The sequence below is a fragment of the Lithobates pipiens genome, unplaced genomic scaffold (genome assembly GCF_037356315.1).
Source record: "Lithobates pipiens isolate NorthernLeopardFrog02 unplaced genomic scaffold, aLitPip1_a1.2 Scaffold_8, whole genome shotgun sequence".
Taxonomy (NCBI): Eukaryota; Metazoa; Chordata; class Amphibia; order Anura; family Ranidae; genus Lithobates; species Lithobates pipiens.
In genome coordinates, this window is record NW_027507903.1 from 672,206,039 (window position 1) to 672,222,195 (window position 16,157).

Genomic DNA, 16,157 nt, shown 5'->3' on the forward strand with positions numbered 1-16,157 from the left:
TATTGGAATTTCAGAATCTCGTTTGACATGTGTGCATCGGATCTGGTAGAGTATATTCTGAGTGAACGGGTAACCCAGAGTATATCTCAACTGGATCGTGATTATAAGAAGCTCAATCTATCTTCTCTGTACTTTCTGCCAATTCAGGGATTCTAGGAGTAGTGGTGGTGTGAGGGTGCGGGATTGAGTTTTTGTTGGAAAGTGGCGGTCTACCAGGTCTTTATAGGGAGCAAGGAGTAAATGGTTATGTGGGGTCATTTTGATCTTCTGATTGGTATTCCTTTGTGGAGTGACTCCTGCTTTATTTTATAGGGGCGAGAGTGTAGAGGGGGGGGGGGGGGGTAACTGGTTAGTAAGGGGTGTGTGTAGGAAAAAGGAATAACTTTGAGCTTTAAAGCTCTGTAAGTATTCATTTTTAACTTTTCTTTGTGATTGAACCTTGTTGGAACTTACTACACCAGAGTGGTTGTGCTATCTGCCTCCCTTCCACTCTTTTGTTTTACCTACTCTTGTTACAAACAAAATGCAACATGATATGCTCATGGTCAGGAAGACTTGCTGCTTTCAAAATATTTATTCTCCCCTAGATACTTTCATCTTTTCTTGTTTTTTTCCTATACCTTTACCCGAGACACACCTAAAGGCTTTACAATCTTCCCTGGCTCACTATGTATGACAAGAAAAGAGACCCAGGTGTGCGGGCAACCACCTTAAGACCAGGCCTTTTCTGGAATTTTTGCTTATGTTTAAATTTGTATTTTTTGCCAGAAAATTACTTAGAACCCCCAAATATTACATACAGTATCTCACACAAGTGAGTACACCCTCACATTTTTGGAAATATTTTCTTCTATCCTTTTATGTGACAACACTGAAGAAATGACACTTGTCTACAATGTAAAGTAGTGAGTGTACAGATTGTATAACAGTGTAAATTTGCCGTCCCCTCAAACTAACTCAATACACAGCCATTAATGTCTAAACTCCTGGCAACAAAAGTGAGTACACCCCTAAGTGAAAATGTCCAAATTGGGCCCAAAATGTCAATATTTTGTGTGGCCACCATTATTTTCCAGCACTGCCTTAACCCTCTTGGGCATGGAGGTCACCAGAACTTCACAGGTTGCCACTGGAGTCCTCTTCCCCTCCTCCATGACGACATCACGGAGCTGGTGGATGTTAGAGACCTTGTGCTCCTCCACCCTCTGTTTGAAGATGCCCCACAGATGCTCAATAGAGTTTAGGTCTGGAGACATGCTTGGCCAGTCCATCACCTTTACCCTCAGCTTCTTTAGCAAGGCAGTGGTTTCCCACAGTATAAAAACAAGGCCTTCTTTACGGGGGGAACACATACAGGGGGCTGCACATACAGGGGGTTCTTCCAAAGAAGTGGGGTTCTTTAAATAAGTGGCACTTCTGCTCTTGAACTTCAGCGATATGCACAAAGCAAACTGCAGGTGACCTCATTTCCAAATGATCTCACCTTCCTCTCTGAAACATGCACTCTTTACCTCTCCTCCTTTTCACAATTGCAGCCTCTCTCCTCAAACTCCCTTTTCTTCACCCCCCTGCTCCACCCCACAATCTGTACATATTGCCATCACTTCTCCCCTCTCCTTACTTATGCACTCATCACCTCTTTCTAACTCTAAGCCCACTTGCTAACAAACCCCCCAGGGTACTGAAGCATGTCCCCTCATACAAATCATACTTTCATATTATCTTCCTTACTTTTCTACTTCTCCTAACCGCTGGAGATATTTCCCCTAACCCTGGGCCTACCTTATTCAACTGTACCCAAAACACCCATCACCCTACACCCTCTGGCAGTAGTCGCAATCTACGCAATTTAGTCTTCGTTCCCCTTCTTCCCAACAGCAGCTTCCCCCTCTCCTGCGCCCTCTGGAACGCTCGCTCTGTCTGTACCAACTCACCGCTGTTCATGACCTCTTTGTCACTAATTCCTTTAATCTACTTGCTCTCACAGAAACCTGGCTCCACTAATCTGATACCCAGGGCCGGTGCTACCACTAGGCGGATTAGGCAGCTGCCTAGGGCGCACTGCCACCTAGGGCGCAACTGCAGCTGCTGTGTATACAGCTCTGTAGTGAGGAGATGACACAGCCTGGTGTGTAGAGCCGGGTGTCAGTCTGAGAGGACTGACAAACACAAGGAGGGGAGAGGAGTGCGCAGACAGCGTGGCTCAGTCACTGGGAAAGGAGAAGATTTTTGATAGAGCCGCTCTGCACTGTATGGAAGAGATTTGCGCTCCCCTCCTACCAGCAATACACAGAGCAGCCTGGTCTGGAAGTGTCTTCACCAGCTCCCGACACTGGTCCTGGGCACTGACACACGCACTGGTAAAGTCCTAGCTGGCACATCCTGTGTATAGGGAGACATCGGAGGAGGAAAATACAGCCGACCGATGCCTGTAAATGCCTCCCCATACTGGTTTACTGCCTGCTCTGCAAACTGCACTCAGTACTCACTCAGCCCGCCCCCATTTTAGGACAGTTCCTTCAGCAAGTCACACACCAGCGATTAACTCAGCTCTTCCTCCGGATAACACCCCCCCCCAGCTCCCCGGAATGTCCCCCTCCCCCGGTCACAATACACAGGTCACAGTGTGGCAGGTGGGAAGCAGAGGATGTGGGTGAGTGCTCGGTCCTGGTACACATGCTGGTACTGGAGCTGATATTAGTGCTGTGCGGGGTGGTCAGTGTGTTGGATCTCTTTATGTTTATGTTTTCTGCTGATGACCCCCCATAGAAAACACTGCCTACAAGTCAGGCTGCTGCCCACTAGTCGCTATGTGTTCTCCTGGTTACTGCTGATACTAGTGCAGCATTTACTAGAACTGGGCTGTATTTTCCTTCACTTGTACAATCTAAAAGGGGTCTTTTCCTCCTCTCCCTTCCACCAGCAGACAGCGACTGCAAAAAGAAAATACAGCCAATAAGTTCAAGTAAATGCTGCCCCCTCCTATCCAGGAGTCTGTGCGTCCACTGTGCATAGTACGAGGGGTTCCCACCATCCCTGTGCTGAGTTCCCGGCTCTGTACGCCCACTGTGCCCATTACAAGGGGTTCCCACCATCCCTGTGCTGAGTTCCCGGCTCTGTACGCCCACTGTGCCCATTACAAGGGGTTCCCACCATCCCTGTGCTGAGTTCCCGGCTCTGTACCCCTGCTGTGCCCATTATGAGGGGTTTCCACCATCCCTGTGCTGAGTTTCCAAGTCTGTACACCCACTGTGCCCATTATGAGGGGTTCCCACCATCCCTGTGCTGAGTTCCTGGCTCTGTACCCCTGCTGTGCCCATTATGAGGGGTTTCCACCATCCCTGTGCTGAGTTTCCAAGTCTGTACACCCACTGTGCCCATTATGAGGGGTTCCCACCATCCCTGTGCTGAGTTCCTGGGTCTGTACACCCGCTGTACCCATTATGAGGGGTTCCCACCATCCCTGTGCTGAGTTCCCAGGTCTGTACACCCGCTGTACCCATTATGAGGGGTTAATTTTGTTTATTTGAAAATCTTACAAACAACAACTTATATACAATAAAACCATAATAAATAAATAAAACATATTTACAAAATAATTGAATATAATTATACAGACCAGAAAGAACAAGAACAAAATAAACGGTGCAAAACAAATTGCGCATTACATAATCCCTATGGGAGAGCCAGACTAAGGAACATCACCGTCACCATGCATGGAGCCTTTTATCAAAATTGTATTGGATCTGAAAATCTAGGGGAGTGAAAGAAGAATACAAAGAAAGCCGCACACCCCGAGATCAACAGGCAGCAGCTACAGAGTCCTGATATTCCTCCACACCTTTATCCAGGCCTCCTGCTGCCACCTGTCTTTCTCAAGACCCCGAATCTTCCCAACCTCACCCAGAATGTTCTGCATCACCACTTCCACAGGGAGGATTTTACCCCGTAAGGATACCTGACACCGTGCACTCCACGTGAAATAACGGACTACTAAACTAACTAAAAAAAGTGTTTCCAAATCATAATCCCGACGAGTCTGGAAAGCCCCATACACCCACTCTGCATAACTCATATGGGGGAGAAAGGATATACTCAGAGCCCTCCCCACCCTCTCGTACACCTCTATATTAAAAGGGCACTGAAGTATAAAGTGATCCATGGACTCCACCACTCCTCCACACTCCACTCTCGGGCAGCCCCGATCACTCATGGAAAGAAACTTCAAGCTGCCCTTCACATATAGTTTTCCATGAAAGGCAAGCCAAGCCTGATCCCTAAACTTCATTGGGATTCTCTCCAAATTAATCAACCGCAAACCCACCCCCAAAACCAGGCTTGGGCAATCCCTCAAGGCCAGTGGCTCGCAAAAAGCAGAGCTCATGATCCGCTTCTCAAGAAGTTTCCTTGGAAGAGATCTGACTTCTCCTGCTGTTACTTGCCACTGCCGAAGTATTTTCAAACACGGGGCAACATAAGCCGGGAGCTTGTCATGCTTGACCCTCAGGCTTTTCACTGGCCCACCATTTTCCCAGTCTCGCAGAAAGGGCCTAAACCAGGACTGGAAAATACCAACCCACCCAGGCGGTCTCTCTGCCAACATGTTACCAAGATTGTACTTCACAAATATCAGAGAGAAAAAGACTACAGGGTTGATCATCCCTAGACCACCCTCCCGCCTAGAAAGGTAAGTCACATTCCTTTTGACAAGCTTTATTCTGTTCCCCCATAACAGCTGGAAGAAACAAGTATAGACCCTGGTATAGAGAGAAGCTGGTAAAACGCAAACAAAACTGACATATAGAAAAATCGGAATCGGGTAAGTCTTGATCAGATCAACCTTTTCCCTCAAGGAAAGCTGCCAACCTTTCCAGCTTGCCACCTTGGCATCGGCATTCTCCAGCCTGTTCACCCAATTTGCATGACCATAGTCACCTGGGCCAAATTCAATGCCTAGAACTCTAATTTTTTGCTGGGGCTCCGGGAAGTCATCCGGGAGAACAAAGCTCTCACCTTCCACGCCCATCCAGAAAGCTTCACACTTGTCCTGGTTGACCTTTGAACCTGATGCCTCTGAATACTGCGTTATCACTGAGACCACCTCCTGCGCCTCCCCAGTCCCAGAGACAAAAACAGAAACATCATCAGCATAGGCCACAACTTTCAAAGGAGGCTCACCAGTGATGCCCAAAGGTACCCCACACAATGGCCCATTCTCTAGCCTTCTAATGAAGGGGTCAATTGCAAATGCATATAACAGAGGACTCAATGGGCACCCCTGACGCACACCCGAGCCGACCACAAAGGGTCGTCCGACACAACCATTAACCAGAGGAAAGCTTTCAGCCCCTTTGTACAAAATCTTGAGCCAATCAATGAAACCCCCCTCCAGGCCATATCTGCCAAGAAGGAGCCATAAGTACTCATGGTTAACCCGATCAAAGGCCTTAGCCTGATCCAATGTCAGCAAAAATTTACCCCAACCAGCCGGGGTACCCTTCAATCTGGATTTCGCCCTCAACACTCCACAGAAACTGCTCTTTTAAAATTCAAAAATGGCCTACTAACTGCAAAAACCAACACACACTATTCTGTACTCCTACTTCTGGACCTTTCAGCTGCCTTTGACACGGTTGACCACCCTCTCCTCAAAAAAAAACTTTACTCCCTTGGTCTCCGTGACTGTGCTCTTCAGTGGCTCTCACCCTACCTATCTCAATGCACCTTCAGTGTCACTTACAATTCTACTTCCTCCACTCCTCTTCCCTTCTCCGTCGGGGTCCCCCGAGGTTCTGTTCTTGGACCTCTTTTATTTTCAATCTACACCTCTTCCCTGGGTCAGCTGATAGCCACTCACGGCTTTCAATATCATTTCTACGCTGACGACACCCAAATCTATCTCTCCACCCCTCAACTCACTCAATCAGTCTCCTCACGCATCAGCAACTTACTAACAGACATATCTGTATGGATGTCACAACACTTCCTCAACTCAACTTGTCCAAAACCGAACTTATAATATTTCCTCCCCCATGCGCCTCTTCCCCTGACTTCTCTGTCAAGAGTAATGGCACAACATTCCACCCATCCCCACATTTCAGGGTTCTAGGTGTTATCCTGGACTCTGAACTCTCCTTTCAGCCCCACATCCAATCACTTTCCAAAGCTTGCCGCCTCAACCTCCGAAACATCTCTAAACTACAGTGGTGTGAAAATGTGTTTGCCCCCTTCCTCATTTCCTGTTCCTTTGCATGTTTGTCACACTTAAGTGTATCGGAACATCAAACCAATTTAAACAATAGTCAAGGAAAACACAAGTAAACACAAAATGCAATTTGTAAATGAAGGTGTTTATTAAAGGTGAAAAAAAATCCAAACCATCATGGCCCTGTGTGAAAAAGTGATTGCCCCCCTTGTTAAAACTATCTATCAGTCTGGAAAGGGTTATAAAGCCATTTCCAAAGCTTTGGGAATCCAGCGAAACACAGTGAGAGCCATTATCCACAAATGGCGAAGACATGGAACAGTGGTGAACCTGCCCAGGAGTGGCCGGCCGCCCAAAATTACCCCAAGAGCGCAGCGACGACTCATCCAAGAGGTCACAAAAGACCCCACAACAACGTCCAAGGAACTGCAGGCCTCACTTGCCTCAGTTAAGGTCAGCGTTCATGCCTCCACCATCAGGAAAAGACTGGGCAAAAATGGCCTGCATGGCAGAGTTCCAAGGAGAAAACCACTGCTGAGCAAAAAGAACATCAAAGCTCGTCTCAATTTCTCCACAACACATCTTGATGATCCCCAAGACTTTTGGGACAACATTCTGTGGACCGATGAGACAAAAGTGGAACTCTTTGGAAGGTGTGTGTCCAAGTATATCTGGCGTAGAAGGAACACTGCATTTCAGAAAAAGAACATTATACCAACAGTAAAATATGGTGGTGGTAGTGTGATGGTCTGGGGCTGTTTTGCTGCTTAAGGACCTGGAAGACTTGCCGTGATAAAAGGAACTATGAATTCTGCTGTCTACCAAGAGATCCTGAAGGAGAATGTCCGACCATCTGTTCGTGTACTCAAGCTGAAAAGAACTTGGGTTCTGCAGCAGGACAATGATCCTAAACACACCAGCAAGTCCACCACCGAATGGCTGAAGAAAAACAAAATGAAGACTTTGGAGTGGCCTAGCCAAAGTCCTGACCTGAATCCTATTGAGATGTTGTGGTATGACCTTAAAAAGGCCGTTCATGCTCGAAAACCCTCTAATGTAACTGAATTAGGACAATTCTGCAAAGATGAGTGGGCCAAAATTCCTCCAGGACGCTGTAAAAGCCTCATTGCACGTTATCGCAAACGCTTGGTTGCAGTTGTTGCTGCTAAGGGTGGCCCAACCAGTTATTAGGTTTAGGGGGCAATCACTTTTTCACACAGGGCCATGATGGTTTGGATTTTTTTTCACCTTTAATAATAAACACCTTCATTTACAAATTGCATTTTGTGTTTACTTGTGTTGTCCTTGACTATTGTTTAAATTGGTTTGATGTTCCGAAACACTTAAGTGTGACAAAAATGCAAAGGAACAGGAAATGAGGAAGGGGGCAAACACTTTTTCACACCACTGTACGTCCCTTTCTAACCAATGAAACCACAAAGCTCCTGATTCACTCCCTGGTTATCTCTCGCCTTGACTACTGCAATTCTCTCCTCATTGGCTCACCTTTAAATAGACTATCTCCCCTTCAGTCCATCATGAATGCTGCTGCCAGACTCATACAGCTTACAAACTGCACAGTGTCTGCTACCCCTCTCTGCCAATCCCTCCATTGGCTGCCACTTGCCCAAAGAATTAAATTCAAAATACTAACACTTACTTACAAAGCCATCCACAACTTTGCTCCCAGCTACATCACTAGCCTAGTCTCAAAATACCAACCTAATCGCCCACTTCGTTCCTCCCAAGACCTCCTGCTCTCTAGCTTCCTCATCACCTCCTCCCATATCCACCTCCAGGAATTCTCTCGAGCCTCGCCCATCCTCTGGAGCTCACTACCCCAATCTGTCAGACTGTCTCCAAACTTATCCACTTTTAGGCGATCCCTGAAAACTTTCCTCTTCAGAGAAGCCTATCCTGCCTCCATCTAAGAACTGCCCTATTTTCTCCATTAGCTCATCTCCCACAGCTATTACCCTTTTGTATAACTTGACCCTCCCTCCTAGATTGTAAGCTCTAACAAGCAGGGCCCAGTCGGGACCCCCGTGAGTCCAGTCGCGTACCCGCGATCATCTCACGGGGCGGCTGAACGAGGAAATGCTGTTGTAAACAGCATTTCCCCGTTCTGCCTAGCAACTAGTGAAGTTGATCTCTGCTCCATGTGATTGGAGCAGAGATCAGTGTTCACTAAATTAAAGCCCAGCCCCCAACAGTTAGTAACACACCCCTAGGAACACTTCCCCCTACACTGCCACCCCCTGGTTAACCCCTTCACTGCCAGTGTCATTTACACAGGAATCACTGCATTTGTATAGCAGTGATTGCTGTATAAATGACAATGGTAACAAAAATGTGTCAAAAATGTCCAATGTGTCTGCCAAAATGTCGCAGTCACAATAAAAATTGCTGATCGCCGCCATTACTAGTAAAAAAAAAACGATTAATAAAAATGCCATAAAACTATCCCCTATTTTGTAAACGCTATAACTTTTGTGCAAACCAATCAATAATCGCTTATTGTGATTTTTTTTACCAAAAATATGTAGAAGAATACATATCAGCCAAAACTGAGGGAAAAAATGTTTTTTTATATATTTTTAAAAAGTAAAAAAGAATGCGTTTTCTTCAAAATTGTCGTTTTATTTTTGTTTATAGCGCAAAAAAAAAAAACGCAGGGGTGATCAAATACCACCAAAAGAAAGCTCTATTTGTGGGGAAAAAAAGGACATCAATTTTGTTTGGGAGCCATGTCGCACAACCGTGCAATTGTCAGTTAAAGTGACGCAGTGCCGAATCGAAAAAAGTGGTCTGGTCTTTGACCAGCAAAATGGTCCGGGGCTGAAGTGGTTAATTGGCCAGAATAAGAATTTATTCTGGCTGTTGAAATTAATTTACACTGAAACCAGCGTGTTTTCTGATGTTTCCCCTGGATGCCTGGGGCATTGTGTTTTTTGTGTTTTTTTAATTTATTCTGCTCCTAAATGTCCCTGCCTCTAAACTGCATGGGTACATATGGTAAATCCCCAGACGACGTCCAATAGTGTTGAAACGCGTAGGGTGGAGCCTGCGATGGTGACGTCATCATGTTTTTTGATTGGCGAACGGAACAGGAAGCGAACGGAAGCCTGAGGAAACACTGTGAACCTCACTGATGAGACACTTCGTTTTATTTGCCTTTGCGTCTCACATATCTTGTAAGTGCAGCCCACGTTTTTATATTGAATTGATTTAGACATGTACTGCACTATGGAAGCACTTTCTTTTGTATTTTCTGAGTGACATTGTCCCAGTTGTGGCTCCAGACATCTCTAAGCCCTTGTACACACAGTTGGACATTCCGACGGAAAATGTCCGATCGGACCGTGGTGTCGGATAATCCGACTGTGTGTGGGCTCCATTGGGCTTTTTCCGTCGGAATGTCCGACCAACAAAGTTTGAGAGCTGGATATAAAATTTTCCGACAACATGATCCGATCGGACTTTGTCCGATCGTTTGTAGAGAATTCCGATTGGACAAAGTGCCACGCATGCTCAGATCAAATTCCTAGACCAAAGCTATTGGCAATGGCTACTAGCCTGAATGTAGTCCCATCGTAACTAAATAACGTCATCACATTACGAACGATCGGATTTTCCGACAACTTTGTCCGACCGTGTGTATGCAACACCAGTTTCGGACAAAATCCGTCTGAAAAAATCAGACGGATTTTGTTGTCGGAATATCCGACCGTGTGTACAAGGGCTAAGGGTCGTGAGGAGACCGATTTCCCTGCGCTGGGTGAGACTGCTTTTGAGCAGTCACGGGTAGCTGGTAAGCAGGCTACTTACTCACTTGGATGTTGGAGTTGGATGCACACCTTATGGAGGATCCTTCATGGTCTTTCTACAACTCGTCACTGTATTTCACATGGATGTTTGTTTTTCTTTTTATCCATGGACTGAACCTCTCACTGGGACTTTGCTTTAGTCTTCCTTTTTAAACATATATATATATATATATTTTCACTTAAATATTTGGGTAATTTGTTATGTTATTTTTTTAAAGGGACTCCGCTTTAGTTTTCCCTTTACACATATTTATTCACTGGAATATTTTAAAATTTGCCATATGCTTATTTTATTAGCGCTGCACTTACCTATATATGTTTAAATTCCAGATGCCCCTGGCATGTTAAAAAACATCCAATGTGCAAGAGACCCAACACACTATGGGGGAAATTATAGAACTCTTCAATACTCAAGTCCAATTTACCTTTATTCATAATGACATTAAACGCGGCATCCAACTTTGTAATTTTATCCATCATATTGGAATCTGCAGAGGAAAGCAAATATCAGTTTATAATGTCCTCCCAAATCATTACATAATATAATATAAGAGGGGCACCCCATCCATTATGGGTGCACGGGGCAGACTAGTATTAGAATGTTTACAATTAGAGTTGGGAGAACCCAAGCAATAGTTCGACCCGAACGTGGCCTGTTCGCCCTGTTGAGCGCCACACAATGCATTGCGTGCCGCATGGTGTATTCTAAGGCCTTGATTGGCAGAAGATTGCTGGTCAGGTGCAGGGCTTTGCTCTATCGGGGCACAGAGCACTCTCCAGAGCCATGATTGGACAAAGTCATGATGACTTTGCCCAATCATGGCTTAGTGCTCATAATCCAACCCCACACTATAAAAGGTTCCTTCGCACCAGAACCTTTTGCAGTGTGAAGTTGGAGATAGATAAAGCAGGGCTCAGTGCGAGTTAGGCCCCATTCACACCGGAGCGTAGCGCTTTTGAGCATTTTTCCGGCGTTTTTTCACATGTATTTGCACGTATTTGCGCATTTTGCATACAGCGTTTTCCGGCGTTTTTTGAGCTTTGAATTTTTTTTGAAGAATGGTCACAGATCTCTGACGTTTTCTGGCAACACTGCAACTTCTCCAATTGCATTTGAGCAATCGATGGGAAATATATTCAGATCATAAAGCCCATGAGTAGCGTAAGCGAGTCTTTTAACTACAAGAAATATTTTTTTCTTTTGTTTTAATGGCAGTGGCTGATGCTAATTATTGCTTCCGTTATATTTAGATATTGGGTCATATGGCAGCAGCGCTGACTCTACTATTTTTGGGAATTCTTCTGCGTACCAATTGTCTTGACCTTTCGGCAAACAGTCCACTCCCGGGCACAAATGGCCCTCCCCTACCTAGTGTTTTTGTGGGGGATGAGGCCTTTGCTCTGAGTGAGCATCTTCTATGGCCTTATTCGGGGCACACTCTAAGCCCTTGTACACACGGTCGGAGATTCCGACAACCAAATCCGTCGGATTTTGTCCGAAACTGTTGTATACACGCGGTCGGACGAAGTTGTCGGAAAATCCGTCGTGATGACGTTATTTCGTTACGACGGGACTATGTTCAGGCTAGTAGCCAATAGCTTTGATGTAGGAATTTGATCTGAGCATGTGTGGCACTTTGTCCGATCGGAATTCTCTACACATGATCGGAGTATGTCCGATTGGAGCATTTTGTCGGAAAATTTTACCAACAAGTTGGAAAACCAAGTCCGTCGGATACTCCGACGGAAACAGTCCGATGGAGACCACACACAGTCGGAATATCCGACAAAACGGTCCAATCGGACACATTCCGTCTGAATCTCCGACCATGTGTACAAGGGCTAACTGTAATGTATCGGCTAACACGAGCACGTTGAGTTGTCAAATGTGCATTTGGCATTTTAGCAAAAATTGTTCTTAACATGCAAAATGCGGTCTATGCTTTGTAAGGCAGTGGGATGGATTTGAGTTTGAGGACCCATTACATCAGAACATGGAAATAGCTCATTGGACTGGTGTTTTTGGAAACAGACAAGGTAGACATGTCAGGGATCAATTTGCAGTATCCATATTATATCCACTAGGGGTAAATAACCCCCATACTGTCTCATCCACTTCCGTCTCCATATTGCTGGCCTCCATGTCTGCTAACCAAAAAATGGTGATCTGTGCACTTCCTGTGTATGTTTATGTCATTTCCTTTATGTAAATCTATTTCACTTGAGCAGATAAAAGCAACAGCGCCCGTAGAAACGCTCGATGTTGCGCTAGACGATTGTTGACAAATGTTGGCTAGCATGTCTTCAAATTTTCTGCGGACAATTGTGTGTTGTCCGATTGTCTGTACACAAGTCTGTTGGACAAAAGTCCAAAGTACAAACACGCATACTCGGAAGCAGAAGTGGTTGGTCTTGTAAACTAGCGTTCGTAATGGAGAATTAACATTCGTAACGTGGCAAATTATGAAATCTGGAAATGCAGCGCACAATTCTCTTCTTCTTTAGGCTTGATTTTGCAGAAATGCAGGGACATTCTTTAACATGAGTTCCTATGGAACATGTTCACATCAATGCATTTTTGTGCCTCCTCGTTTTTGGAAAGGGTCGGAGACTTTTTTTCCCGCAAAATTCAGCATTTTGCATGTAATAGAATTCAATGGGCCCGCATCCAAAACGCAAGTACCATGGTTTTTCCCGCGATTTGCGTTGTGCGTTTTTTTAAATTTCTTCTGTTTACAATGTATATAGCTGGTTGCTAAAGAGGGGGCCAGGAAGCCGGCCGATGCATCCTTAACAATCGATGAGCCATCAGCTGTCTGCTGGCTTCCCTCTGAATGTAAAAAAAAATAGTGGCTAAAAAAATAAAAATTGTGAAAAAAAAACTGCGTGGGGTCCCCCCCAGGCCCATACCAGGCCCTTGGGTCTAGTATGGATTTGGAGGGGACCCCCATGCCAAAAAAAAAATAAAAAATGGTCACAACAAAATGCATACCAGACCCTTATCCGAGCATGCAGCCCGGCAGGTCAGGAAAGGGAGGGGACGAGTGAGCACCCCTAGCCATACCAGGCTGCATTCCCTCAACATGGGGGATGGGTGCTTTGGGGCAGGGGGGGCTCTGTGCCTCCTACCCCAAAGCCCCTTGCCCCCATGTTGATGAGGACATGGGCCTTTTCCCGACAACCCTTGCCCAAAGGTTGTCGGGGTCTGCGGGCGGGGGGCTTATCGGAATCTGGAAGCCCCCTTAACAAGGGGGACCCCAGATCCCAGCCCCCCTATGTGAATGAGTATGGGGTACATTGTACCCCTGCCCATTCACTAAAAAAGTAGTGTAGTTTTAAAAAATACAGTAGACAGTTTTTGACGAGTCTTTTATTAAAAATCTTCTTCTCCCGCATCTTCATCCTCCGGTCTTCTCCTTCTCCCCCTGCTTCTTCTTCCACACTTTTTCCACTCTTCTTCTGCTCTTCTTCTTCCTCTGCTGCCGATGACCCTCCTCCGATTCTGCGTCCTGCTGATCTGTCGGAGCTGATGTCCTGCACGTCTTAAATAACGTTGGGGCGTGACAATCGGATTACGCCATAAGGAGGCCACACCCCCTGTGACGTCATGGACCCATCAAGCACGGGTGGTGACGTCACCAGAGGGCATGGCCTGCAGATGACGCAATCCGATTGCCACGCCCCCATCGTTATTTAAGGAATGCAGAACATCAGCGCAGACAGATCAGCGGAACGCAGCATCAGAGGAGGGTCATCGGCGGCAGAGGAAGAAGAGCGGAAGAATAAGCAGGGGGAAAAGGGAGAAGACCGGAGGATGAAGATGTGGGAGAAGATAGAGGGAAAAGCGGCGAAGAAGATTTTTAATAAGACTTGTTAAAAATTGTCTATTGTATTTTTTAACATTACACTACTTTTTTTTAGTGAATGGGTAGGGGTACAATGTACCCCATACTCATTCACATAGGGGGCACGGGATCGGGGGGCCCCCTTGTTAAAGGGGGCTTCCAGATTCCAATAAGCTCCTCGCCCGCAGACCCCGACACCACCGGGCAAGGGTTGTCGGGAAGAGGCCCTTGTCCCCATTAACATGGTGCTTTGAGGGCATGCGGCCTGGTATAGTTCAGAAGGGGGGGCACTCACTCATCCCCTCCCTTTCCTGACCTGTCGGGATGCATGCTCGGATAAGGGTCTGGTATGGATTTTGGGGGACCCCCACACCATTTTTTTTTATTTGGCATGGGGATCCTCCCAAATACATACTAGACCCAAGGGCCTGGTATGGGCCTGTGGGGGGGAAACCCACGCAGTTTTTTTCACTTTTTTTTTAGGAGCCATCTTTTCCACTTTAAAGCGGAAGTAAACTGGAAACAAAAAAAAAAAACATTTCCCTTGCAAGGCAATGTTATAATGTGCTAGTATGCATCGCATACTAGTACATTATGTATAACTTACCTTAAAAAAAAGCCCTTCAGCAGCGCACTGTCACCGCTGCCAGGGCTTCCATCTTCACCAGGTCTTCCTTCAAGGTTCACAGGCTCCCGTCTTGAATGGCCGTGCTGCGATAACGTCACTCCCACGCATGTGTGTGGGAGTCAATGTTGACGGCACAGGACTCTGAAGGAACGACATACCCGTGCTGTTCCACCAGAGCCCTGTGCTGCAAACAGTGACTCCCGCCCGCATGCGTAGGAGTAACATCATCACGACACCTGGAAGGAAAACTGGATGAAGATGGAAAACCCTGTTAGCGTTGACAGCAATGCGCCGATGAAGTCACCGGCAGCTACACAAGTTAATATCTCCTAAACAGTGCACGTTTGGGAGATATTTACCGTACCTACAGGTAAGCCTTTCTATAGGCTTACCTGTAGGTGAACCATAAATAAACAGCCCTTACTACCACTTTAAGGGCCACAGGACCATGCAATAGGAGAGGTGTATAATTTCATAGTCCTTTCTGGTTTCTATTGTCCTACTACAGAAGGGTGATTGAGTGTTGTCATCCTAGGACAGGAAGTGTCCTAATGGCAGGATCAACAGAAAGTAGGCCTGAAAAAAGAAAATGAATTCAGCTATCACTTCTAAAGCTGGTAAACTGCAATATATGACATTTTTGGTTTTGGGTTAACATAAGCTTTAAAATAACATTTTTGTTTTAACCTTTTTTATGTCAAAAATATTGGAAAAAGTTTAACAATTTAGGTGAAGTAATTCAACGTGGCCAATAAATGTTTCACACGGTGTGTTGGCTGGAGATGTCCACTTGCTAAGGTCATTCACAGAACGTGACACTGTGCCCTGATATTTGCAAAGAATTAAAATTAGATGTTTAGACCTCTGCAGGAGTCATCAACTGCCTGTAAAACCCATAAAATCGAACACTCCGCCATGCACTGGTCAAACAAGTTACTCAGAATATTCAACCACTGCCCCACAAAATTTCCACCTCTTAATGGGACCCTACTGGTAAGTCCATGTAATGATAGGATTCTAAGGGAAAAGGGGGCTTCAAACCAATGTTTCCACAATGAACAAATCTCTCTTTTCTTTATGACAGTGATACAGAGAAGAATATTATAAAATGAAGACGTTATACTCACGTAATAAAAACAGAACACATATGAAAAGGGCCACAATAAAGAACAGGATGAATAGGATGACCACCAGGAATTGTGTAACCCAACCTGTATACCGAGAGGATAGTAAATAACCCTTCAAGTTTCAACTGATATAAAAAAAAATGTTGTGATATTATACATATTTAAAGTCAATTGGAGCAATCCACACTGTATGGCCAAAATTATGTATATACTATATCATACAAAGACATTTTAGACAATTGTGCTCTGTGGCAATAGTTTGGGGAAGGCCATTTATGGTTCCACTATGACTGTGCCCCTGTTTATAAAGCCAACCTCATAAAGAAATGTTTTTTTACCAGTTTGGGGTGAAGGAACTTGAGTGTCCTGTACAGAGCCCTGACCTCAACCCTACTGAACACCTTTGGGGTGAATTTGAATGCCCACTGTGAGCCAGCTCTTCTCACCCAACATCAATACCTGACCTCGCCCATGGGGACAAATTCTCACAGACACCCTCCGAAATCTTGTGGAAAGCCTTCCTAG

At 45.5% G+C, this 16,157-nt stretch overlaps 1 protein-coding gene across 5 annotated transcripts in view; it reads right to left on the minus strand.

Moving 5' to 3' along the window:
- LOC143961951 (C-type lectin domain family 10 member A-like) overlaps positions 1–16,157 on the minus strand; it is a 93,376-nt gene that overhangs the window by 41,046 nt on the left and 36,173 nt on the right. For 4 of the 5 annotated variants that reach the window (XM_077471294.1, XM_077471292.1, XM_077471291.1 and 1 more), the window contains exons 3-4: positions 15,633–15,716; positions 10,458–10,520 (exon numbers count right to left, since the gene is read on the minus strand). In XM_077471294.1, the coding sequence (XP_077327420.1) occupies positions 10,458–10,520; positions 15,633–15,716 (147 nt within the window). The remainder of the gene's footprint in view (positions 1–10,457; positions 10,521–15,632; positions 15,717–16,157) is intronic. The other variant, XM_077471293.1, reaches the window with a different exon arrangement.